At 34.3% G+C, this 27,212-nt stretch overlaps 1 protein-coding gene across 1 annotated transcript in view; it reads left to right on the forward strand.

Moving 5' to 3' along the window:
• LOC141543943 (glyceraldehyde-3-phosphate dehydrogenase) overlaps nt 1–7,511 on the forward strand; it is a 187,514-nt gene extending 180,003 nt beyond the window's left edge. The window contains exon 2 of the mRNA XM_074269606.1: nt 6,572–7,511. Coding sequence (XP_074125707.1) covers nt 6,572–7,305 — 734 coding nt within the window. The 3' untranslated portion in view covers nt 7,306–7,511. The remainder of the gene's footprint in view (nt 1–6,571) is intronic.
• Nucleotides 7,512–27,212: the final 19,701 nt, after the last annotated feature.

Here is a 27,212-nt window from a genome sequence, read left to right on the forward strand (position 1 = left end):
GAATCAGATGTTAGATTTGAATCTGTAATCTGACTTTAGAGCTAATATTATTTCTACTGTATCAAAGATTTCTTTTTTAAAATCAGAATTAAATTAAGTGTCTCCTGTGATCCCTTGTAATTCTCAGATTCTATAGATAGTGATAATGAAATTCAATGTGTTTATTATTTAAATAGGACTGAGGATAAAATTCAATATTTTTTAAAAAATGAACAAAACCAATTAGAAACCTCTACAATTGTTGTTAGGGACAAATGAAATAATATTTCTAAAATGTTTATTTAGCACAGTGTCTGGCACCTAAAAGATGCTTAATAAATATTTGCTTATTCCCTTTGTTCTCTTTAATTATCTGCAAGATTGCAAGAGGTGATTTTCTAAAGCCCTAGTATATCAGTGTTCAAAGAAATAAAAGTATATTGAAATTCTGATTAATCTAATAAAATCATTATTATAACTGAATAAGTACATTCCTAGTATCTGAGATTCTCTTAAGAACTTGATGTGATTATTTACTCAGCTTCCAGCCAATCTCATATGTTTAAAGAATTTGGATCTGGAAAGGAAATTAAAAATCATTTAGTTTAATTCTGCCATTTTCCCAAATAAGGTCCAGAGAAATCATTTGACAACATGAGCAAATTCACACAGGAAAAAGGAAAGAGCCAGTAGTCAAACTCTTCTAATTTCAAATGATGTGCTTTCTTCTCCTATATTAGTCATTCTTAACTAAATTCATTCCTTTATATAATGATGGTCATGCCTTAGGGCTAATATTAACCAATCATTATGGTTTCATTCTATTTATTTTCTTGGGTGCTTTCATGATTTTTTCCTATACTAATAATTATTAATATCTGAATATTTGTTTAAAAATGTTGATGATGTCTGAGAAAAGTGATCCTTGACTTGTGAAACTGTATTTTTCCACTTAATTATATATTAGTCATATGGATTTGAGGCTATGTAAAGTCCAAATATTGGGTGCAATTTCATAAAAGCTCTAAGATAGAGTGTTAAGTTTCATCATATTGTTTCATAACAGCAGTTATAAGATTGTAATGTAGCCTTTTAATTAATATCTAAAAGAGCATATGTTTCAAATAAAAACAATCTTTTGCATATTTGCTGCCTCTCTTTAAAGCAAAAGTAAAATTTAAAGGACCACTTTAAGTGTAGTTTTACTCTAAAGGAAACAAAAACCTATTAATTTATATGTGTTACTAAAGAAATCCATTTAGATAACATAGTATTTTTTAATAAATAATTTTGTCTGCCTGTGAAATTCCCAGATAATTTAATCAAGCAATATCCCTTGAACTATATATATATATAATCAGAAGCACTTTAAACATTATTGCAATACAAATTGTTAGTAGAAAGAATGGGGGGAAAAGAGACCTGTTCTATAATTCTAGTATCCTGATCATGTTGGATTAGGATAAAGAAAATAAATGATTAAAGAGTAACTTAATTGGAAGCACTCCATGTTATGTAGTTCTTTAATTTTAATTATAATTCCTAGAAACCCCCCCACACAGACCATTGCCCCTCTTTCCAGCTGGTCACCACAGGCAGAATCCAAGGAATCAATATTTATGAAGCTATAACTTGGTATATCTCTGAAAGTGCTGAACCCCTATTAGAAACTAAAAAGATTCTATTCATGCAAATTACATTAAAGAAGATACATTTCCGTTTTATTGATATTATATGATCTTAAGGATCATCAACCTTTCTTTTTGAGTTTCAGCCAAAGGCTCATATATGTAACATATTAGAAAGTGAGCACTGAGTATAACATCTTGTTGTTTGCATCTCAAATGTTTTGCACCTAGTAATGTGAATGTATTTTCTCTGCTAATTGTCTACAATTAGAGAGATAGATAAATGTACACATACACACATATATGTGTATATATGCAAACAGACAAGTTTATATACGAATACATATATACATATGTATTTCTAAAATATACAATTATATCTAAATTATTATTTACATCATAATTATGCTATTTATGTAAAATTTGTATTTGTACTTGCTTACATGTTGCCTTCCCTATTAGATTCAAAGTTCCTTGAGAACAGGGCATTTCTTGTGATTTTCTTTGCATCCCTAGTGCTTAGAAAAATATCTGATCCATAGGAGGTAGGTAATAAAGGCTTTTTAAATGATTAATCATATATTTTTGATTAACTGATCAATTTATCTTATTTAATCTTTGAAGGAAAAACTGTGAGGGTAGGTTGTGTAATAATTATTGTTCCTATTTTGCAGATGAGAAAACAGCCTTAAAGTGAAATGAGTTCTTCAAGGTCTTACTTATGCCCATGAAGGAAAAGAAGTAATTTAAAAACAGAATTTCAAACCCTAAATCAGGGACTTACTTTAGAAGCATATATATTATTTCTACTGTATCAGAGATTTCTTTTGGAAATCAGAATTTAATTAAGCCCTTGCAAAACTTTGTGCTCCAATTTCTCCCCATACCCCCACACCCTCCTCTAGATGGCAAGTAGTCCAACATATGTTAAACATAGTAGAAATATATTTTAAATCCAATATAATCCAATATATGCATATATATTTACACAATTATAATACTGCACAAGAAAAATAAAATTAAATCAGTAAATAAGTGCAAAATAAAATACAAACAAAAATAAAAAGAGTGAAAATGCTATGTTCTGAACCACACTCAGTTCCCACAGTCGAGAGCCACGTCCATCAGAATTGATCATCATTTTATCTTGTTGCTGTGTATAATTATCTCCTAGTTCTGCTCATTTCACTTAGCATGAGTTCATCTAAGTCTCTCCAGGCATCTCTGAAATCATCATGCTGGTCATTTCTTACAGAACAATAATATTCTATAACATTCACATTCCATAATTTATTTAGCCATTCTCCATTTGATGGGCATCTGTTAAAATTACAAGGTGATAACTCAGGTTGTCTGGATAATTCTCTAGCTCAGAATTCACACCTTTAGTTCCGGCCTTTAGGGGGAGTTTACACTTTTGGACTTCTGAGGAGGAGTTTACACCTTTAAAAGGAGTTCTGAAAAGGAGTTTACACAACCTTTGAAAGGAGCAAGTTCATTAGTTGAAGTAATTTCCCACAAGCCTCTGAGTTCTCACATGCCCATTCTCTGGGAGGATAAAAGAAGACAACATTGGGCCTGGACAAGTAGTCTGGATTGGGGAAGGACAAGAGCCAGGATTCAGGAAGAAGAGGATTTGAGATTCTACCTTTGTTCTGGCTGGAGGCTTCAGAAGCCTCTCAAGAAACCTGCCCACAGAGGAAAAGATTATACAGAAAAGAAACCTCCTCCCAGAGAAGGATTATAATTGAAGAGACTATCAGAGCATTACATTTGGCACCCAACATGGGGCCAGGATTTATTCTGAGCCTTTCAGAGGAGCTAGCCCGGACCTTCACAAGCATCCATTCAGTTTCCAGTTTCTAGCCAGTACAAAAAGGGCTTCCATAAACATTTTTGCACACATGAATCCCTTTCCCTTCTTTAAGATCTCTTTGGGATATAATAAGTGCAGTAGAAACACTGTTGGTTTAAAGGATATGCACACTTTGATACTTTTTGAGCATAATTCCAAATTGCTCTCCAGAATGGTTGGATGAGTTCACAACTGTACTGATATTATTAGTGTCCCAGTTTTCCCACATTCCTTCCAACATTGGTCATTATCTTTTCCAATCATCTTAGCCAATCTGAGCAGTGTGTGGTGGTATCTCTGAGTTGTCTTAATTTGTATTTTTCTGATCAATAGTGATTTAGAATACCTTTACATATGACTAGAAACAGTTTCAATTTCTTCATATAAAATTGTCTGTTTACATCCTTTGACTGTTTATCAATCAGAGAATGGCTTGAACTATTACAAATTTGAGGCAGTTTTCAATATATTTTAGAAATGAGGCCTTTATCAGAAGCCTTATGTAAAAATTTTTTTCCAAGTTTTTCACTTCCCTTCTAATCTTGTCTGCATTAATTTTGTTTGTACAAAAACTTTTTTATTATATATTTTTATAATATTATCCCTTGTATTCATTTTTCCAAATTATCCCCCCCCTCCCTCCACTCCCTCCCCCCGATGACAGGCAATCCCATACATTTTACATGTGTTACAATATAACCTAGATACAATACATGTGTGTAAATACCATTTTCTTGTTGCACAATAAGCATTAGATTCCGAAGGTACATGTAACCTGGGCAGACAGATATTAGTGCTAAGAATTTACATTCACTTCCCAGTGTTTCTTCTTTGGGTGTAGCTACTTCTGTCCATCATTGATCAACTGGAAGTGAGTTGGCTCTTCTTTATGTTGAAGATTTCCACTTCCATCAGAATACATCCTCATATAGTATTGTTGTTGCAGTGTACAGTGATCTTCTGGTTCTGCTCATTTCACTCAGCATCAGTTGATGTAGATCTCTCAAAGCCTCTCTGTATTCCTCCTGCTGGTCATTTCTTACAGAGCAATAATATTCCATAACCTTCATATACTATAATTTACCCAACCATTCTCCAACTGATGGACATCCATTCATCTTCAAGTTTTTAGCTACAACAAAAAGAGCTGCCACAAACATTTTGGCACATATAGGTCTCTTTCCACTCTTTAGTATTTCTTTGGGAAATAAGCCCAGTAGTAGTAGTGCTGGGTCAAAGGGTATGCACAGTTTGATAGCTTTTTGGGCATAGTTCCAAATTGCTCTCCAGAATGGCTGGATTCTTTCGCAACTCCACCAGCAATGTACTAGTATCCCAGTTTTCCAACATCCCCTCCAACATTCATCATTATTTCTTCCTGTCATCTTAGCCCATCTGACAGGTGTGTAGTGGTATCTCAGAATTGTCTTAATTTGCATTTCTCTGATTTGGAACACTCTTTCATATGAGTGGAAATAGTTTCAATTTCTTCATCTGAGAATTGTCTGTTCATATCCTTTGACCATTTATCAATTGGAAAATGGTTCAGTTTCTTATAAATTAGGGTCAGTTCTCTATATATTTTGGAAATGAGACCTTTGTCAGAACCTTTGTTTTAAAAATATTTTCCCTATTTGTTACTTCCCTTCTAATATTGTTTGCATTAGTATGTTTGTACAGAAACTTTTTTAGTTTGATGTAATCAAAATCTTCTATTTTGTGATCAATAATGATCTCTAGTTCTCCTCTGGTCATAAATTCCTTCCTCCTCCACAAGTCTGAGAGGTAGACTATCCTCTGTTCCTCTAATCTATTTATTATCTCACTCTTTATGCCTAAATCATGGACCCGTTTTGATCTTATCTTGGTATATGGTGTTAAGTGTGGATCCATATCTAATTTCTGCCATATTGATTTCCAGTTTTCCCAACAGTTTTTTCCGAATAATGAATTTTTATCCCTAATGTTGGTATCTTTGGGTTTGTCAAAGATTAGATTGCTATAGATGTACCCTTTTTTGTCCTTTGTATCTAATCTGTTCCACTGATCTACCGGTCTATTTCTTAGCCTGTACCAAATGGTGGTGATTGCTGCTATATAATATAGCTTTAGGTCAGGTACACTTAGACCATCTTCCTCTGAGTTTTTTTTTTTTTTTTCATTAGTTCCCTTGCAATTCTCGACCTTTTATTCTTCCATATGAATTTTGTTGTTATTTTTTCTAAAATAGTTTCTTGGGAGTCTGATTGGTATAGCACTAAATAAATAGATTAGTTTGGGGAGTATTGTCATCTTTATTATATTCGCTCGGCCTATCCAAGAGCACTGAATGTCTTTCCAATTATTTAAATCTGACTTTATTTTTGTGGCAAGTGTTTTGTAATTTTTCTCATATAATTCCTGACTTTTCTTTGGTAGATGGATTCCCAAATACTTTAGACTCTCAACATTTGTTTGGAATGGAATTTCTCTTTGTATCTCTTGCTGTTGCATTTTGTTGGTGATATATAAGAATGCTGAGGATTTATGTGGATTTATTTTGTATCCTGCCACTTTGCTGAAATTTTGAATTATTTCTAATAGCTTTTTAGCAGAGTCTTTGGGGTTCTCTAAGTATACCATCATGTCATCTGCAAAAAGTGATAGTTTGATTTCCTCATTTCCTACTCTAATTCCTTGAATCTCTTTCTCGGCTCTTATTGCCAAGGATAGCATTTCTAGTACAATATTGAATAGTAATGGTGATAGTGGGCAACCTTGTTTCACTCCTGATCTTACTGGGAAAGGTTGCAGTTTATTTCTATTACATATTATGCTTACTGACGGTCTTAAATATATGCTCCTGATTATTCTAAGGAATAATCCATTTATTCCTATACTCTCAAGAGTTTTTAGTAGGACTGGATGTTGGATTTTGTCAAATGCTTTTTCTGCATCTATTGAGATGATCATATGGTTCTTATTAATTTGATTATTAATATGGTCAAGTATATTAATAGTTTTCCTAATATTAAACCAGCCCTGCATTCCTGGAATAAATCCTACTTGATCATAGTGTATTATCGTGGAGATGATTTTCTGAAGTCTTTTTGCTAATATCTTATTTAAGATTTTAGCATCGGAGCCGAATACGTCTTGGAGTCCACTGGCGTGTTTACCACCATGGACAAGGCCGGGGCTCACTTGAAGGGTGGAGCTAAGCGTGTCATCATTTCTGCACCTTCTGCTGATGCCCCCATGTTTGTGATGGGAGTGAACCATGAGAAATACGATAATTCCCTTAAGATTGTCACTACCAACTGCTTGGCCCCCTTGGCCAAAGTCATTCATGACAACTTTGGCATCGTGGAAGGACTCATGACCACAGTTCATGCCATCACTGCTACTCAGAAGACAGTTGACGGCCCCTCCGGCAAGCTGTGGTGTGATGGGCGTGGTGCTGCTCAGAACATCATCCCTGCTTCCACTGGCGCTGCTAAGGCTGTAGGCAAGGTCATCCCTGAGCTGAACGGAAAGCTCACAGGCATGGCTTTCGGAGTTCCTACTCCCAACGTATCTGTTGTGGATCTGACCTGCCGCCTGGAGAAACCTGCCAAATATGATGACATCAAGAAAGTGGTGAAGCAAGCATCAGAAGGACCCTTGAAGGGCATCTTGGGCTACACAGAGGACCAGGTTGTATACTGTGACTTCAGCAGCAACACCCACTCTTCCACCTTTGATGCTGGTGCTGGCATTGCCCTCAATGACCATTTTGTCAAGCTCATTTCCTGGTATGACAATGAGTATGGTTATAGCAACTGTGTAGTGGACCTCATGGTCTACATGGCCTCCAAGGAGTAAAGTGGGAAGATATGGATCTTCATCCCCAGCCAAAAAAAGTTGTTCCACCACTGGGGAGCCCACATCCCTAACCTATGTTCATATACTGGGGATTCCATGCCCCATTCACAACATTGTGCTACAGCCACCTCTGTAGTAAGGGGGGGAAGCCTAGAGTGTCCTATATTGTGTACCATCAATAAAGTCATCTTATTTCAGTGCAAAAAAAAAAAAAAAAAGATTTTAGCATCAATATTCATTAAGGAAATTGGTCTATAATTTTCTTTCTCAGTTTTCGATCGACCTGGTTTAGGTATCAGTACCATGTCTGTGTCATAAAAGGAGTTTGGTAGGACTCCTTCATCCCCTATTTTTTCAAATAATTTATATAACATTGGGGCTAATTGTTCTTTAAATGTTTGGTAGAATTCACATGTGAATCCATCTGGTCCTGGGGATTTTTTTCTGGGGAGTTGATTAATAGCTTATTCTATTTCTTTTTTCTGAAATGGGACTATCTAAGTAATTTATCTCCTCCTCTGTTAATCTAGGGAGCCTATATTTTTGGAGGAAGTCATCCATTTCACTTAAGTTATCAAATTTATTGGCATAAAGTTGGGCAAAGTAACTCCTTATTATTTCTCTAATTTCCTCTTCATTGGTGGAAAGATCCCCCTTTTCATTTGTAAGACTAACAATTTGATTTTTCTCTTTCTTTTTTCTGATCAAATTTACCAAAGGTTTATCTATTTTATTGGCTTTTTCATAAAAACAACTCTCGGTTTTATTTATTAATTCAATAGTTTTCTTACTTTCAATATTATTGATTTCTCCTTTTAATTTTTGTATTTCAAGTTTAATTTTTGGTTGGGGGTTTTTAATTTGGTCTTTTTCTAGCTTTTTAAGTTGCTGGCCCAATTCGTTAATTTACTCTTTCTCTATTTTCTTCAAAGATATGAAATTTCCCCTTATTACTGCTTTAGCTGAATCCCACAGATTTTGGTATGATGTCTCATCATTGTCATTATCTTGGGTGAAATTATTAATTGTTTCTATAATTTGCTGTTTCACCCAGTCATTCTTTAAGATAAGATTGTTCATTTTCCAATTACTTTTTAGTCTATTTACCCATAACTTTTTACTGAATGTAGCTTTCATTGCATTGTGATCTGAGAAGAAGACATTTATTATTTCTGCCTTCCTACATTTAATTTTGAGATCTTTATGTCCTAATATATGGTCTATTTTTGTATAGGATCCATGAACTGGTGAGAAGAAAGTATATTCCTTTCTATTTCCATTCAATTTTCTCCAAAGTTCTATCATACCTAGTTTTTCTAATATTCTATTTACTTTTTAAATTTCTTTCTTCTTTGTTTTGTGGTTTGATTTGTCTAAATCTGAGAGTGCAATGTTGAGATCTCCCACTATTATAGTTTTACTGTCTATTTCTTCTTGCAATTCTCTTAACTTTTCCTTTAGAAAGTTAGATGCTATACCACTTGGTGCATATATGTTTGGTATTGATATGGCTTCATTATTTATGCTACCTGTCAGCAGGATATAGTTTCCTTCCTTATCTTTTTTAACTAGATCTACTTCTGCTTTTGCTTGATCTGAGATAAGGATAGCTCCCCCTGCTTTTTTGGCTTTACCTGAAGCATAATAGGCTCTGTTCCAACCTTTTACCTTTACTCTGTATGTATCTCTCTGCTTTAAGTGTGTTTCCTGCAGACAACATATTGTAGGGTTCTGATTTTTGATCCAATCTGCTATCCGTCTCCGTTTGATGGGAGCGTTCATCCCATTCACATTTACAGTTAAAATTACTAATTCTGTATTTCCTGCCATCATATTATCCACAGATTATGCTTTTTCCCTTGGCCCCCCTGACCCCCCTCCCCGATATTTAATTTACAGACCCCCCTTGTGACTTGCAGCCCTCCCTTTTTTTAGTATCCCTCCCCCTCCCTCCAAGTCCCTTCACTTATTCTCCTTTTCCTTTTCCCTTTTCCTCTCCCCCCCTTTTAATGAAGTGAGAGAAAATTCTCTGAAAAACAAATATGTCAATTATTTACTCTTTGAGCCTCTTCCGATGAGAGTAAGATTCACACAATGATTCTCCCTCTCACTAAATTCCCTCAGATATGGTGTATTTTCTATGCCTCTTCCTGGGATGTAGTTTCCCTCTTTTTATCATTCCTTCCCCTTTTTCCGAAACGACCTCCTTCCCTTTACTACTCCCCCCTTTTTTTCTTTTATATCAGTAAAATCAAATTATCCATGAGTACTTTTTATATACCCACAACAGAGTTACAGTTCTCAAGGTTTCTGTGTATTTTTTTCTGTTTCTCTTCAGTCTTGTGGATGTAGATCAAATTTTTTGTTTAAGTCTGTTTTTTTTTTTTTTTTCTTAGAAACATATAGAATTCTTCTATTTCATTGAATGACCATCTTTTTCCATGGAAAAAGATGCTAAACTTAGCTGGGTAGTTCATTCTTGGTTGTAGTCCTTGATCTTTTGCCTTACAAAATTCCAGGCGCTTCTATCTTTTAATGTGGAGGCAGCCAGATCTTGAGTGACCCTTATTGTGGCACCTTGGTATTTAAATTGTTTTTTTCTAGCTGCTTGCAAGATTTTCTCCTATGTGTGGTAATTCTGCAGCTTAGCCACAATATTCCGTGATGTTGTTTTTTTAGGGTCTATTTCAGAAGGAGTTCGATGAATTCTTTCCACATCTACTTTCCCTTCTGTTTCTATTATCTCTGGACAGTTCTCTTTGATAATTTCCTGTAAAATAGAATCTAGGCTCTTTTTTTGGTCATAGTTTTCGGGAAGTCCAATGATCCACAGATTATCTCTCCTAGATCTATTTTCCAGGTCTATAGATTTTCCCACTAAGTATTTGATGTTGTTCTCCAGCTTCTCATTTCTTTTTGTTTTGTTTGACTGATTCTTGGGTTCTCTGTGAATCATTCATTTCTATTTGTCCCATCCTGACTTTTAAGGAGTTATTTTCTTCTTTCACAGTTTTTAGTTCTTTTTGTAAATGCCCAATTTCGTTTTTAAATGAATTATTTTGCTCTATTGAATTTTTTTCCATTTACCTAATTTTTTTTTTTTTGAGAATTATTTTCTTTTTCCAATTCAGAAATTCTATTTTCTGGAGACTTTTTTTATCTTCTCCAATTCAGAAATCCTACTTTCCTGTGATTTTTTAACCTTTTCTAATTCATAAATTTTGTTTCCCTGCATCTCCTGTGAATTCTTTATTTTTTCCAACTCCAATTTCAGGACGTTGTTATTCTCTATCATAGCTTCTCTTTCCTTTCCCCATTTTTCTTTAACTCTCTTAACTTTTTAATAGTCTCTTCTAGGAGAGAGTTATGTGATGGGGGCAGGAATCGTTCCCCTTTAGGTTGTTATCTGCTGACTCTCTGCTGTTAACTTCCTCGGGGTTGGATACCCGCTCTTTCTCTGTGTAGAAGGTATCTATAGTTTTTCTGGCTTTTTTGTTCATATTTAAAAAATCTTTTGGGGTCTGTCCCTGGGGTAGGAAATTATTTATTTACTTCTTTACCAGCTTCCTCTCAGACAGGATGGATGCAGAGGCTCCTGTGCCTGAGCTAAGAGAGAGCTCTGGGAGAGAGTTCCCCACCCCCTCCCTAGAAGTGCCTCAGAGGTGACTTGCACTGCTGTGCCTTGAGGGCGCTGTGTTTTAGCAGCTTCCCTGATGTTTGAGATTGAACAGTAAAGCCCAACCTGGATTTCTGCAGCAGGTGTTGTGAAAAGCCCCTGCACTCAAACTGGAAGTGTCTGCCAGAAACCACAGTCCCTGCTTCTCTGGGACTTCTGGAGCTGAGTTCCACACCCTCCAGCTGAGCTAGGCAGTGTGTGTTGCATTGGGCCGTATCTGCCCCCTTCTCAATCTCTTAACTAGTCTCAGGTAGGAGCTAGGGGCCCCACCCCCCAGTGCCGAGATCTGCTGAGTCACTCCTGGGATCCGGGAAGATCCAGTCTGGTTTTAAATTAATTTGGCTTGATTTCTCCTCTGAACTGCTGCACCACAAGCAGAGAAGAGCTAACAGCCTCTGCCAGATTCCTTATCTCAGTGGCTTCTCTGATCCCAGAGTTCTTCCCAGTGTGATCGGCGCAGTATGCTAGCACCCGGCCGTCTGTGCTGGCCTCTCTTCTTCCTCCCCTGGGAACTGACCTTTTCTGTTGAAACTCCAGATTCTCTTCAACTGGTAAGTAGTGCTTCCAGTCCTTGTGGTATCTATCAGTCCAACGCTATTTCTGAGGCTGATTTATCTAATTGGTTGTGAAGGAGTAAGGACGTTCACAGAGTTGTGTGTTTCTTCTCTGCCATCTTGGCTCCGCCCCCTCCCTTTACAAAAACTTTTTGATTTAATATGATCAAAATTAGCAATTTTGTGATCAATAATGATCTCTCTTATTAACCCCCAATTATTCTTTTCTCTTTCCTTTTCCTCTTTCCGTTATCCTCAGTATTTTACACATGAGCACTACTTGCCTTTAGAATCCCTCCATCTTTCTTATAACTTTTCCATACTATTTATGTTTTTCCTTCTATTTAGCCTATCCCTTCCATTTTACCCTTTCCCCTCCCACTTTTCTATAAGGTGAGAGAAGTTTCTTGGTGAAATCAAATATGTCTAATCTTCTCTCTTTAAGCTAAATTTGATGAGAATAAGATTCACACAATGTTCATCTCCATCCCTACTTTCCCTCAGTTATAATAGATTTTCTTAGACTTTTCATGAGATATAATTTCCCTCACTTTACCTCCACTTTCCCCTTTTTCTGGTACAATCCCCTTTCCATCTCTGTTTTTTTTTTTTATATATATAACAGTAAAACCAAATTATACATGCACTCTCTATGTATATCCATAACAAAAATGAAGTTCTCAAGGGTTCTATTCTTTTTAGTTTTTATGCTTCTCTTGAGTTCTACATTTGGAGGTCAAATTTTTTGTTTAGCTCTGGTCTTTTCATCAGAATTAAATGGAATTCACCAGCTGAATGTCCAACTTCTTCCCTGAAAGAAAATGTTCAGTTTAGTGGGGTAGTTTATTCCTGGCTGTATTCCAAGTTTCATTGCCTTTCAGAATATCAGATTCCAGGTCCTTTGATCCTTTAAGGTGAAAGCTGCTAGGTCTTGTGTAATCCTTATTGTGGTTGCTTGGTGTTTGCATTATTTATTTTTGGCTGCTTGCAATATTTTTTTTCTTTGTCTGATAGTTCTGAAATTCAGCCACAATATTCTTTGGAGTTTTAATTTTGGGGTCTCTTTTCGGAGGTGTTCTGTGAATTCTTTCAATGGCTATTTTACCTTCTGATTCTTTGACATATGGGCAGTTCTCTTTGATGATTTCCAGAAAAAATAGTGAGTAGGCTATTTCATCATGGTTTTTCAGGGAGTCCAATAATCCTTAGATTGTCTCACCTGGATCTATTTTCCAGGTAAGCTGTTTGTCCAAGTAGGTATTTTACATTTTTTTCCTTTTTTGCATTTTTGGTTAACAGAACAAAATAATTAATGACCATAGCAATCTAGTGTTTGACAAATCCAAAGGCCCCAGCTTTGGGGATAAGAATTCACTAGTTGACAAAAACTTGTGGGAAAATTGAATACAGGCATAGCAGAAATTAGGCATTAATCCACACATAACACAATATACTAAGATAAGATCAAAATGGAATCATGATCTAGACAGAAAGAATGATTTTATAAACAAATTAGAAGAGCATAGGATAGTTTACCTCTCAGTTCTGTGGAGGAGGAAGGAATTCTTGACCAAAGAATAAGTAAAGATCATTATTGAGCACAAAATAGATATTTTTGAATAAATTAAGTTTAAAATATTTTGTACAAACAAATTGAATGCAGATAAGATTAGAAGGGAAGCAATAAACTGGGAAAACATTTTTATATTCAAAGGTTCTGATAAAAGCCTCATTTTTAAAATATATAGAGAATTGATTCAAATTTATAATAATTCAAGCCATTCTCCAGTTGATAAATGGTCAAAGGATATGAACATGAACAGATAATTTTTAAATGAAGAAAATGAAGCTATTTCTAGTAATATGATAAGGTGTCGAAATACTATTGATCAGAGAAATGCAAATTAAGACTACCCTGAGATACCACTATATACCTCTCAGATTGGCTAAGAAGACAGGAAAAGATAATGACAAATGTTGGAAGGGATGTGGGAAAACAGGGACACTAATACATTATCAGAGGAATTGTGAATTCATCTGGCCATTCTGGAGAGCAATTTGGAACTATGCTCAAAAAGCTATCAAGCTGTGCATATGCTTTGGCCCAGCACTGTTTCTACTGGGCTTATATCCCAAAGAGATCTTAAAGGAAGGAAAGGGACCCACATGTGTAAAAATGTTTGTAGCAGCCTTTTTTGTAATGGTAAGAAACTGGAAATTGAATGGATCCCCATCAATTGGAAAATGGCTGAATAAATTATGGCATATGAATGGTATGGAATATTATTGTTCTGTAAGAAATAACCAACAGACATCTTCGACAAAGAGAAGATCTAATCCAGTTCCAATTGATTGATGATGGACAGAATCAGCTACACCAGAGAAGGAACACTGGGAAATGAATGTAGACTACTTGCATTTTTGTTTTTCTTTCCGGGTTATTTCTAAATCTAATTCTTCTTGTGCAAGAAGAGAACTGTATGGTTCTGCACACATATATTTATCTAAGATAGTATAACATATTTAACATGTATACGATTGCCTTCCATCTAGGGGAAGGGATGGAGGGAGGAAAGGGAAAAGTCGGAACAGAAGTGAATGCAAGGGATAATGTTGTAAAGCATTACCCATACATATGTTCTGTCAATAAAAAGTTATTTAAAAAAAAAGAAAGAAACAACCAACAGGATGATTTCTTTGAAGTCTGGAGAGACTTACATGAACTGATGCTAAGTGAAATGACCAGAACCAGGAGATCATTATACATGAAAAATAGACTGCATGATGATAAATTCTGATGGACATAGCTCTCTTGAACAATGAGATGATTCAAACCAATTTCAAATGTTCAGTGATGAAGAGAGCCATGTCCCCTCAAAGAGAAGAAGACTGTGGGAGCTGTGTGGTTCACAACATAGCATCTTCACTCTTTCTGTTGTTGTTTACTTACATTTTGTTTTCTTTCTCATTTTTTTTTCCTGTTCTTTATCTGATTTTTCTTATGCAGCAAGACAACTGTGTAAATATGTATACATATATTGGATTTAACATATTTTAACATATTTAACATGTATTGGGCTTCCTGCCGTCTAGATGAGGGAGTGGGATAAAGAAGGAGATAATTTGGAACAGAAGGCTTTGCAAGGTCAGTGTATAAAAATTATCCATGTGTATGTTTTATAAATAAAAAAGTATAATAATAAGAAGAAAAGAAAAATGTCATGATTGCCAGGTCTTTATTTCCCTTCATCTTATTTTCTCTTTGTATATACTTTTGTATATACCTTTCCACCCTGTCCTTTTAGAGGAAGAAAATGAAACTACCATAACCTTATCTTCTATCCCTACCATAACCTTATCTTCTATCACCCTCCCCTTCTCTTTATTTTTTTAATCTAGTCCACTCACTACCTTAACATAGATCAACCCTTTTCCCCTTCTTTTAGCCTTTCCCTTTCTGTCCTCCCTTATTTCCTGTCCCTCCCTTTTCTTTTCCTCTTTCTCCTTCTACTACTTTACAGGGTTAGATAAATTTCTACATATAACTATTTAGTTATTTCTTCTTAGAGCCATAATTGGTGAGATTAAGCTTCAGAAAATGCTTATCTCCCTCCCTTTTTTCTGTCAATTGTAATGGGTCTTTTGTATCTTTTCATGTGAACTATTTTTCCCATTATTCCCCCCCTTCTTTTTTTCCAGTACAGACTTTTTTCCCCAACATTTAATATCTTTTTTTTTTTCATGTCATCATATTACAATCAATTCACAACCTCACCCTCAGTCCATATGATGTTCCCTCTGTCTGCCTCAGTGACAGTTACATTTCTTAAGAGTTACAGATATTGTTTTTCCATTTAGGGATGTAGACAGTTTAACATTTAAATATTATATTTTCCCCCTGTTTAACATTCTATGCTTCTCTTGACTCATGTTTGTAGATTAAAATTTCTGTTTAGTTCTGGGCTTTTTCAAGAGAAATTATTGAAAGTCTCTTACTTCATTGAAGCTTCATTGCCTCCACTGAAAGATGATGCTGAATCTCACTAGGTAAATTCTTGACTGTTATGTCAGGTCCTTTGCCTTCCAAAATATGATATTTCAGGCTTCCTGATCCTTTATTGTAAAAGCTGCCAGATACTGAGGAATCCTGACTGTTGCTCCTAAATATTAGAATTGCTTTTGTCTGGCAGATTGCAGTATCTTTTTGTTGAGATTGTAATTTTGGAGTTTTATAAAAATATATCTTAACATTTTCCTTTTGAGATCTCTTTCTGAAGGTAATTGAGGGATTCTTTCAATCAGGAAAACAATCCTCTATTTCTAGAATGTTGGGGAAATTTTCCTCTATAATTTTTATAGAATGCTATCCAGGTTCTGTTTTTCATCATGGTCTTCAGGTAGTCCAATAATTTTAAAATTGTCTCTTCTGGATCTATGTTACAAGTTGGCTATTTTTTCCTATGAGGTATTTCACATTTTCTCCCATTTTTTTCCATTCTTTTTAGTTTGACTGATTCTTGATGGCTAATTAAGCCAATTGCCTTGTTTTACTTTTTAGTATGTGATTTTCTTCAGTTACTTTTGTATCTTTTATATTTGGTTAATTCTATTGTTTAAGGAGTTGTTTTCTTCAGGCAACTTTTTTTTCTTTCATTTTCTAAGATGTTGACGCTGTCATGTATGCTTTTTATTTCCTTTCTCATTTTTTTCTTCTACTGCTCTTATTTACCTTTTAAAGCCTTTTATGAGCACTTCCAAGAAGCCTCTTTGGGCTTGAGTTAAATTCATTTCACAAGTTGAGATTTCCTCTGTGGACATTTTGTCCTTTTCTGAGTTTGTGCTTTGGTATGTCCTACCATCATAGTAGCTTTCTAGGTCAATGTTCTTTTCTCTTTTCTTTTGCTATTATTTCTGTTTTTATTTTTAAGGTTGAGCTCTCCCTGGGATTAAGAAAGTGCTATCCAAAGCTTCCTGTGCAGTCCTGAGGCTTGACTTTGAGCACAGGAGTCCCTAGTGTTTGTAGTGGGGTAACTTCATCTGCTCTTTTCAGAAACAGCCTGGTTTCTCAGAGTTTGTCTTCTGAGCTGACACTGGAAGCTGCCCCACTATTTACTCCTCTACTGAGCCAGGACTGAGAGTCTTAGTTGCTGATTTGATTTAGACTCTCTCACTGGCTTTCCCAGAATTAATCTAAACTGGGCTGGACACCCTTTTTGCTTCAGTGACACTGATCTTTCTTTAAGTTTTTCCAGTCTATCCTGAGCTGGACAGTAGTTTCTTTCCATTAGACTCTGTTCAGAGGCTTGGTTTCATAAGGTTTTCAAGGGAAACTGAGAGAGCTTGAACAGCTTCCTGACTTTACTCCATAATCTTAGCTCCACCCCTGGAAATAAACATTTTTTTCCTAAGGTATAATATAAATAGCTATGATTGACATTCTTTTCATCCCTAAAACAATTCTATAATTTTATGTCTTTAGTTTTTCCTGCGGTTTAACTCCCTCCCACTTTGTTGGGCAAAAAAATCTACAGAGCCGCGAGTTTTCAAAAGCCTTCAGTATTAATCCAAAGGAACTGTGTTTGTGTGTATGTATATATGTGTGTGTGTGTGTACATAGGCATATTTATGCATATACAGATATTCATATGTATATATATATATATGTACATATATACATATACATGTGTTTACATCCATATAAAAACAGGTTGTAACAAAACATGACTTTATTACATTTTGCATTTAATGGGTACTTTTCCAATAGTTATTGAGAAAAAAAATAACATTTTTAAGCAATAATTTTGTAGATATTTAGTGATCCTGGTCCAGAGACCAACGTCTCTAAGGAAAGTGACTCAACTAAAAATTCAATAGTAGTGAGACATCTTTTAGAAAATATATGTAGATAAGGGGAATATTACAACTATAGCCCCAAAAGTCCCTTCTCCTCTTATGGAGTCTTTAGGAAGATCTTATTAAATGTAGCTCTGTGCAAGCCCCAAATATTGGTGCCCTTATAGAATTTACAACAAACACTTTTCATCCTCACAAGGAACTATAATTCCAGAAAGAGCTGTCATACTTGGGTAGTCATCTTTCTGCTATATGCAAGCTCGGCCTCTCTTGTCACTGCCATTTTCAGCTCCTGGTGAGAGCACTAAGTCTCTCGCGATAGATCTATTAGTCACTTAGACACTTACTTTTTAGAGTACTTACTCACCTAAAAAAAACCAAGAAAGATGAAAAACAAATGAACTATAATTTACAGGCCCAGATGTACATGGAATTGTATGGAAGGTAGTGGAGATCTCCTTCCTCATTCTGGATAGCTCTGACTCCTTTACTGACAAAATAAAAAAGGAAGTATGAAAATTCAGTTTTATTTAAGTACTTCCAGAATTCTCAGTCTTTGTGTATCCTTAGATAAGTTTTTTTAGACATGATTTTTTATCAATGCAGAGTACCAGTCTCTCAATCACATTTGGCTGGAAATAAGTTCTTCAAAGTTCTAATTGCTATAGTATAAGCAAGGAATAACAGATATGTTCTTGTACAGCTCTTTATGATGTGCAAATCTGAGTATACTTCAAGCACTAGATCCTCACTGATGAGTCCATAAACTACAAGTAAATACAAAGGAACTTGATGAGAGATAAGAAAAGGTTATACATAGGAAACATGTTACAATAGGATTTTATAATACTATAGTGAGTTACCAAAAACACAAGTGATTCCAGAAAAGAATTCAAGTAAAATGAATCAGTCCATTAAGAATGAAATAGTCGTTGAAAATTATACTATCTGTAAACCTGAGAGAAAACTGATTCAATTAAAAGACATCATAATTAAAACCCAGTGGATTCCAATTCATTTGAAGAGAATAATAAAGAAAAGAAACAGCAACCAAAAGCTAAATTATGAGATTGCTGAAAAAGTCATCAATTTTTAAAAAGATTCCTTAAAAATAAGGAAAGAGAGGAAATGAAATAATAAACCATATCACTTCCTTAGGTTTGTCATGTGCTCTACAGAAAAGATAAGGACAACAATAATTAGATATTGTCGCTGCTAAAAAAAAAAAAAAAAAAAAAAAAAAGGGTTAAAGAAATCAAGAAGAATTTATATGAAAAAAGTAAGGTATTAGTGAGAAGAATGTTATAAATAAGTCAACTAAAAATGTCACATTATCAATTGTTATTTGTTACTGTAAAAGAATATAAGAATAGCAATTGCTACTTTAATGTAATACAGATAATGTCAAATACTAAAAAAGAAGTTTTATAAACCCATTAGCTACATTTTACTTTTATTTTAGCCATTTTATTTGCATGGGATATTAAGTAGAAGAAAACTTCACACAAAATATTTGGTAGAGAATGTATGAATAAATGAGTGAATGAAGAATGAATGAATAAAAAAAGGTTTTACATATGCATACTGTATTTCAGGAACTGTGTTAAATGCTTATCAAAATATAAAAATAACTTTGAATATAATATAAAATATTAAAAAAAAACACTTTGAAGTGTGTGGAAAAGGTGAAGAACTTACAGATCAAGCACAGATTGATGAGTGACTGCTAGCTAAATTAGTTGAAGCCTTAAGGCCTCAGTTTCAGCTTTTCTGGAGTCATGTGATTTTAGATAAGGCCTGGACTAGATTCCATAGTCCAAAGAAGGACATGGCCAAAGGATCTATACCATTATCTCATTTACTGCATTCTACTAGACAAATAAGGGAATAAACATTTATGTAGCCAGTCTCAACATATAGAGGGCTGGATATTTGGGGTTCTTTGAAATGTATAAAAACTGTGAGCACTATCAGGGGAGCAGCCCTCCTTCTGTGAGCATCTTTCTGTTTTATGGGAGAATTCATTCAATTCACATTCACAGTTAAAATGACTAATTCTGTATTTCCTGCCATCTTATTTTCCCCAAGTTACATTTAACTCTTTTCTTTTCCCCTTTTCCTCCTCCCCAGTATTTTTCTTCTGACCATCACCTCCCTCAAAAGCCCTTCCTTTTTTTACAATCTCTTCTGCTTTCTTATTCTTTGTTTCCTTTAAATTCTATTCCCTCTTCTATTAACTTCCACATTTCCTTTCCCTTTTCCTCTCCTGCTTCTCTACAAGGTAAGACAAGTTTCTCTCTGTTTTAAATATATCTGATGTTCACTCTTTGAGTCAAATCCGATGGGAGTAAGGCTCACACAGTGCTCATCCCCTTCCCTTCTTTCCCTCAATTGTAAATGGTCATTTTTGCCTTTAAATCAAATGTAATTTAACCCATTTTACTTCCACTTACCTCTTCTTCCAGTACAATCCCTTTTCCATTTCTAGATTATTTTTCATATCATCACAATAAAATGAAATTATATCTTCAACCTCTAAGTATACTCATATCAGAGATGCATTTCTCAAAAGTTAAACATATCATCATCTCATATATGTATGTAAACATTTTTAACATTTTTTCATTTTACCTTTTTATGTTTTTTTAGTTTTGTATTTGAAAATCATGTTTTCTCTCCAGTTCTAGTCTTTTCATCAGAAATACATGAAATCAATGTTTCATTAAGTATTTATCTTTTTCCTTGAGAAATAATGCTTAATTTTGCTGGATAGATGATTTTTGGCTGCAATCCAAGGTTTTTTATTTTATTTTTTTTTGTCCTTTGAAATATATTCCAGGTCTTTCAGTCTTTTAAAATGGAAGCTGCTAGGTTCTGGGTAATCCTGATTGTGAGTTCACAATATTTGAATTGCTTCCTTCTGGCTGCTTGCAATATTTTCTTCTTGATCTGATATTTTTGTAATTTAGCTATAATATTCCTTAGATTTTTCATTTTGGGATCTCTTTCAGGAGGTCATTAGTGAATTCTTTCAATGGCTACTTTACCCCATTGTTCCAGTATATCAGGGCTGTTTTCCTTGATGATTTTCTGAAAAAAATTTTGTCTCTGTTTTTTTTTTTTTTTTTTTTTTCTTTCATCATGGTATTTCAGGAAGTCAAATAATTTTTAGATTGTTTCTCCTAGATCTATTTTTCAGGTCAGTTGTTATTTTTTTTTCCAATGATGTATTTTACATTTTCTTGTATTTTTCTTATTCTTTTTTTCTTTTTGGTTTTAATTTAACTGATTCTTGATTTCTCATTGAGTCATTCATTTCTATTTATTTCATTTTTTAAATTAATTTTATAATTATAACTTTTTTTGAAAGTACATATGCATAGGTAATTTTTTACAACATTATCCCTTGTACTCCCTTCTGTTCCGAATTTTTCCCTTTCTTCCCTCACCCTCTCTCCTAGATGGCAGGCAATCCTATACATATTAAATATGTTATACTATATCCTAGGTACAATATATATGTGCAGAACCGAATTTTGTTGTTGTTGTTGTTGCAAAGGAAGAATTGGATTCAGAAAGTAAAAAGAACCTGGGGAGAAAAACAAAAAATGCTAACAGTTTACACTCATTTCCCAGTGTTCCTTTTCTGGGTGTAGCTGATTCTGTCCATCATTGATCAATTGGAATTGGATTAGCTCTTCTATATGTTGAAGATATCCATTTCCATCAGAATAAATCCTTATATAGTATCATTGTTGAAGTGTATAATGATCTCCTAGTTCTGCTCATTTCACTCAGCATCAGTTGATGTAAGTCTCTCCAAACCTCTCTGTATTTCTCCTGTTGGTCATTTCTTACAGAACAATAATATTCCATAACATTTATATACCATAATTTACCCAACCATTCTCCAATTGATGGACATCCATTCATTTTCCAGTTTCTAGCCACCACAAAAAGGGCTGCCAAAAATATTTTGGCACATACAGGTTCCTTTCCCTTCTTTAGTATCTCCTTGGGATATAAGCCCACTAGTACTGCTGGATCAAAGGGTGTGCACAGTTTGATAACCAAATTAACAAAAACCATATGATCATCTCAATAGATTCAGAAAAAAATTATTTGATAAAAAATCCAACATCTATTCCTACTAAACACACTTGAGAGTATAGGAATAAATGGACTATTCCTTAAAAAAATAAGGAGCATATATTTAAAACTGTCAGTAAACATCATATGTAATGGTGATAAACTGGAACCTTTCCCTGTAAGAGCAGGAGTGAAATAAGGTTGCCCACTATCACCATTACTATTCAATATTATACTAGAAATGCTAGCCTTGGCAATAAGAGCTGAGAAAGAGATTCAAGGAATTAGATTAGGTAACGAGGAAATCAAACTATCACTCTTTGCAGATGACAAGATGGTATATTTAGAGAACCCCAAAGACTCTGCTAAAAAGCTATTCGAAATAATTCAGAACTTTAGCAAAGTTGCAGGATACAAAATAAATCCACATAAATCCTCAGCATTTTTATACATTACCAACACAATCCAACAGCAAGAGATACAAAGAGAAATTCCATTCAAAATAACGGTCGATAGTATAAAATATTTGGGAATCTACCAAAGGAAAGTCATGAATTATATGGACAAAATTACAAAACACTTGCCACAAAAATAAAGTCAGATTAAAATAATTGGAAAGACATCAAGTGCTCTTGGATAGGCCAATTGAATGTAATCAAGATGACAATACTCCCTAACCTAATCTATTTATTTAGTGTTACTCCAATTAGACTCCCAAGAAACTATTTTAGTGACCTAGAAAAAAATAACAACACAATTCATATGGAAGAACAAAAGGTCGAGAATTTCAAGGGAACTAATGAAAAAAAAATAAATGAAGGTGGTCTAGCTGTACCTGATCTAGAACTATATTATAAAGCAGCAGTCACCAAAACCATTTAGTATTGGCTAAGAAATAAACTAGTTGATCAGTGGAATAGGTTAGGCTCACAGGCAAGATAGTGAATAAAAATAGCAATCTAGTGTTTAACAAACCCAAAGATCCTAACATTTGGGATAAGAATTCATTATTTGACAAAAACTGCTGGGAAAACTGGAAATTAGTATGGCAGAAACTAGGCATGGACCCACATTTAACACCACATACTAAGATAAGATCAAAATGGGTCCAAGATTTAGGCATATAGAACGAGATCATAAATAAATTAAAGGAACATAGGATACTTTACCTCTCAACCTTGTGGAGGAGGAAGGAATTTGTGACCAAAGGAGAACTAGAGATCATTATTGATCACAAAATAGAAAATTTTGATTACATCAAATTAAAAAGCTTTTGTATAAACAAAACTAATGCAAACAAGATTAGAAGGGAAGTAAGAAATTGGGAAAATGATTTTTACAGTTAAAGGTTCTGATAAAGGCCTCATGTCCAAAATAGAGAATTGACTCTAATTTATAAGAAATCAAGCCATTCTCTAATTGATAAACGGTCAAAGGATAAGAACAGACAATTGTCAGATGATGAAATTGAAACTATATCTACCTATATGAAAGAGTGTTCCAAATCACTATTGATCAGATAAATGCAAATTAAGACAACTCTGAGATATCATTACACACCTGTCAGATTGGCTAAGATGACAGGAACAAATAATGATGAATGTTGGAGGGGATGTGGAAAAACTGGTACACTAATGCATTGTTGATGGAGTTGTGAAAGAATCCAACCATTCTGGAGAACAATCTGGAATTATGCCCCAAAAATGATTTGTTTCATTCTAATATTTAGAATTAATTCCTCCATTTAGCTTTTGTATTTACTTTGGCATTTGGCCAATTGAATTTTATGTTGTTTTGTTTATTGTTTCTTTTCCCCATTTCACAGCTTCTGTTTTTCAATGACTTACTTTCTTTTTCCATTTCATCAAATCTATTTTAAGGAGTTATATGCTTTTTCCATTTCTTTAAATCTATTATTTATGTGTTTCCTTTTCCTAACTCTCCTTCAAAGTTCTTATTGCCTGTCCTCATTTTTCTTCTAACTTTCTTTTAAGATCCTTTTTGAATTCTTTCAAAAGACCCTTGTGAGATGGGAACCATATCACCCTTTGAAGCTTTTTCTGAAGATAATTTGTATTTAGTGTCCTCAGGGATTGAGTTCTGTTATTTGTTTCCTTAAAGCTGCCAATGTTTGGAGGTTTTGTTTTGTTTTATTTTGTTTTTACTTTTGCTTTTTTGCTCACTTTTAAAGATTGAGGTCTGTTCTTAGTCTAAAGAGAAGATTTTGCCAAGCATTCTCTCTATAGGCAACAATGGCTTCACACTGACCTGAGGCGGATGCTATTTATTTCCTTGCTGGGCTGGGTGGGAAGAGTCAATTTCTGTTTTATACTGGGGTTTAGGGAATCACTATTTGGCTTTTGTAGTTGCATTGAATGTCTCACAGCTAATATGATGATCCATTTGCTTCTGAAAAGGGATAAATAGTCAGCAATGCTGTATTTTAGCTAAGAAACTCCCAGTAGATTTCTCTGTTGTGCAGACACCACACCACTTTGGTTCCCTATGTTATCTATGCCTGTGCTTGGTTGCCTTCCTTGTGCCTATTTGAAACAGACCTTTTCTGAAGTTCTTTCAAAATATCCTATACTGGAAATTTGATAAACTCCAAATATCTGCATGTTTTGTCACTCCAAAACCAGTTTAGAGTTTTGATCTGGTGTTACTCTGCAGGAAGTCAGGAAGAGCTCAGACAAAGACCTCTCTGCCATCTTGACTTTACCCCTAATAATTTCTTGAAAGATGATTTCTTTGCTCTTTTTTTCGTAACCTTGTCTTTTAAGCAGATCAACAATTTTTAAATTAACTCTCTCCTGGATTTCTTTTCCAAGTCAGTTGTTTTTCCAATGAGATATTTCACATAGTTTTCTATTTTCTCATTCTTTTAATTTTGATTTATTGTTTCTTGATTTCTCATAAAGTCATTAGCTTCCTTTTACTCAATTCTAATTTTTAAGAATATTTTTGTATTTCCTTTCCCATTTGGCCAATTTTTTTTGTAAGACATTTTTCTACTTATTAGTTTTGTTTTTTTATGTTTCCTTTTGAATCATTCACATTTGTCTTTTCAATTTCTCTCTCATTTGATTTTCAAAATCTCTTTTGATCTCTTTCATGGCTTGGGATCAATTTTTTTTGAAGGCTTTAAGATCTTTGACTTTGTTATATTCTTCTTAGTGTGATTGTTCTTATCACTATAGTAAGTTTGTATGATCAGAATATTTTTATGCTGTTTTCTTATTTGCCCAGCCCAGTTTTTAATGCTGTTTTCTTATTTGCCCAGCTCAGGTTTTGCTTTGTTAAAGCAGGGCTCTGTTTCCAGGGTGGGGGAGAGATATAATGTCCCATACTCCAGATATTTTATTTACCTATTTTCAGACATTCTCTTACAAAACTGTAAATTTTTCATTCTTCCAAAGTGTTTTCATATCTATCCTCTGATTTGTGAGTGACCACAAATACTCTTTTCTGCACTGTAACTGTTCAAAGTGTTCTACTCTGGCTGCTAGTGCTCCTACTCACCCTTGAACCATGAATCAGAACAGCAAACCAGTTTCTCTGTGGGCTGAGATCTCTGGAAGCCACCACTACTGTTCCTGCTATTTCTGTTCTTGTTACAGTTGCTGCTGTCCTTGCTGCTGCCTTTGTTATTGCCATTGCTTCAGTGACTCCCAAGATTTACTGGAACTAAGGGTGTGCTGGTAAAACCTGAGTTGGAACTGCATTTCAGTTCCACTCTGGTGCAACAGACCTTTTCTGCTAATCTTCTAAGTTGTATTCACCTTCCATCTTTCTGTAGGTTTGATGGCAAATTTGTTTAAACCCATTATTTAAAGGTATCTGGAGGGAGAGCTCAGATGAGTCCTTGTCTTTACTATGCCATCTTGGTTCTGCCTCTCTCCTCTATGTATGACCATTAACCATTTTCTCTTTGTTTTATATATGTAGAGGGAAAGCAACTGTTCTGTATTTGAACAATGCATGAAATCATCAAACAAGGGAAAAGATTTGTTAATTAGGACAAATAGGCTGCAACAGACAACTTCCTCCATGGAATCTTCCAAGGGACGTCAGAGAAAACAAGTTGATTGTTTTCTCTAGAGCTTAGTCACCTTGAATCTCTGACTTCTAGCTCTATTCTATATCTCCAATGTGCACTAGATATCATTTTTCAATGTGATTAGTAGTCATGATCATTCATTACTGTTGAGAAAATTTTTTATTATAGTATATTTCCTTTCACTGGTGCCTAATAGTAGCGTAAAAGTAATCCTATGTTGTAAAAGTATATTAGAACAAATTAAATCCTAGTAGATTTTCCCAAACTATAAAGTCTTTTATGGAAGTTATTTGACGTTATTATTCTAGAAAACATAATTAATTTGAGAGAGGATTATTTCATGTGTTTTTTGGATAAAGAGGGCATGATTTTGATAAAAAGAATACTTGAGGGATCCCTTTTATTATTATACTGTAATGTTAGCTCCATCCAAAGGTGCAGGAAATATATCATCATCTATGTCAAAAGAAATAAGAAAATCCTTACCAACCCTCAGAATTAGATTGGTAAAGTTCTTTTCAAAATCATGTTGGGATTAGAAAAATATGAAAAAAAATTGGGGCTAAAAGCAAAAACATAAATGCTATTGGACTTTTCTTTAATGTACCAGTGGTATCCACATTACAAACTCCTCAAAAGAAATTGATTTCTGAATTGAAATATTGAAATAAAACCAGGGTTTAGTCTAATAAACAAATGATTCATTTGCATTCCCTGCATGTTAGTTTCCTGATCCTATGCAGACTTTAGACTTTGAAATGCTTATACTGTCAAGAACTCTCCTTATTTGTCTTAGTGATTTGGGTATCACATTCACCCTGGTACAAGACCAACATGGCTTTTTTTGTTTTATGCTTTTCCCTCCTCAATTTCAACCTTATATACCTGATTCATGGCAAGGATTACCCTTCTCCCATTTAGGAGAGTGGCTAGTCACTGGGTGTTAGGTTCTTACTAAGTGCTAATGAGATAACGTCAGAACAGAACATTACAGGAAATGAGTATGGACTACAACATAGCATTTCCACTCCTGTTTTTGTTCCCTTGCATTTTTTTTTCCTTCTCAGGTTATTTTTACCTTATTTCTAAATCTGATTTTTCTTGTGCAGCAAGATAACTGTATAAATATGTATACATATCTTGCATCTAACATATATTTTAACATATTTAACATGTATTGGTATACCTGTTATCTAAGGGAGGAAAGGAGGAGGAAAAGTTGGAAGAGGTTTTGCAAGGTGAATGTTGAAAACTATCTGTGCATGTATTTTGAAAAATAAAAACTTATCATAAAATACATTTTTAAAAGTGGATTGGTGATATTAGCAAAAAGACTTCAGAAAATCATCCCCAGGATAATACACTATGATCAAGTAGGATTCATACCAGGAATGCAGGGCTGGTTTAATATTAGGAAAACTATTAGTATAATTGACCATATTAATAATCAAATTAATAAAAACCATATGATCATCTCAATAGATGCAGAAAAAGCATTTGACAAAATCCAACATCCATTCCTACTAAAAACTCTTGAGAGTATAGGAATAAATGGATTATTCCTTAGAATAATCAGGAGTATATATTTAAGACCGTCAGTAAGCATAATATGCAATAGAAATAAACTGCAACCTTTCCCAGTAAGATCAGGAGTGAAACAAGGTTGCCCACTATC

The sequence above is a fragment of the Sminthopsis crassicaudata genome, chromosome 5 (genome assembly GCF_048593235.1).
Source record: "Sminthopsis crassicaudata isolate SCR6 chromosome 5, ASM4859323v1, whole genome shotgun sequence".
NCBI classification, from domain to species: domain Eukaryota; kingdom Metazoa; phylum Chordata; class Mammalia; order Dasyuromorphia; family Dasyuridae; genus Sminthopsis; species Sminthopsis crassicaudata.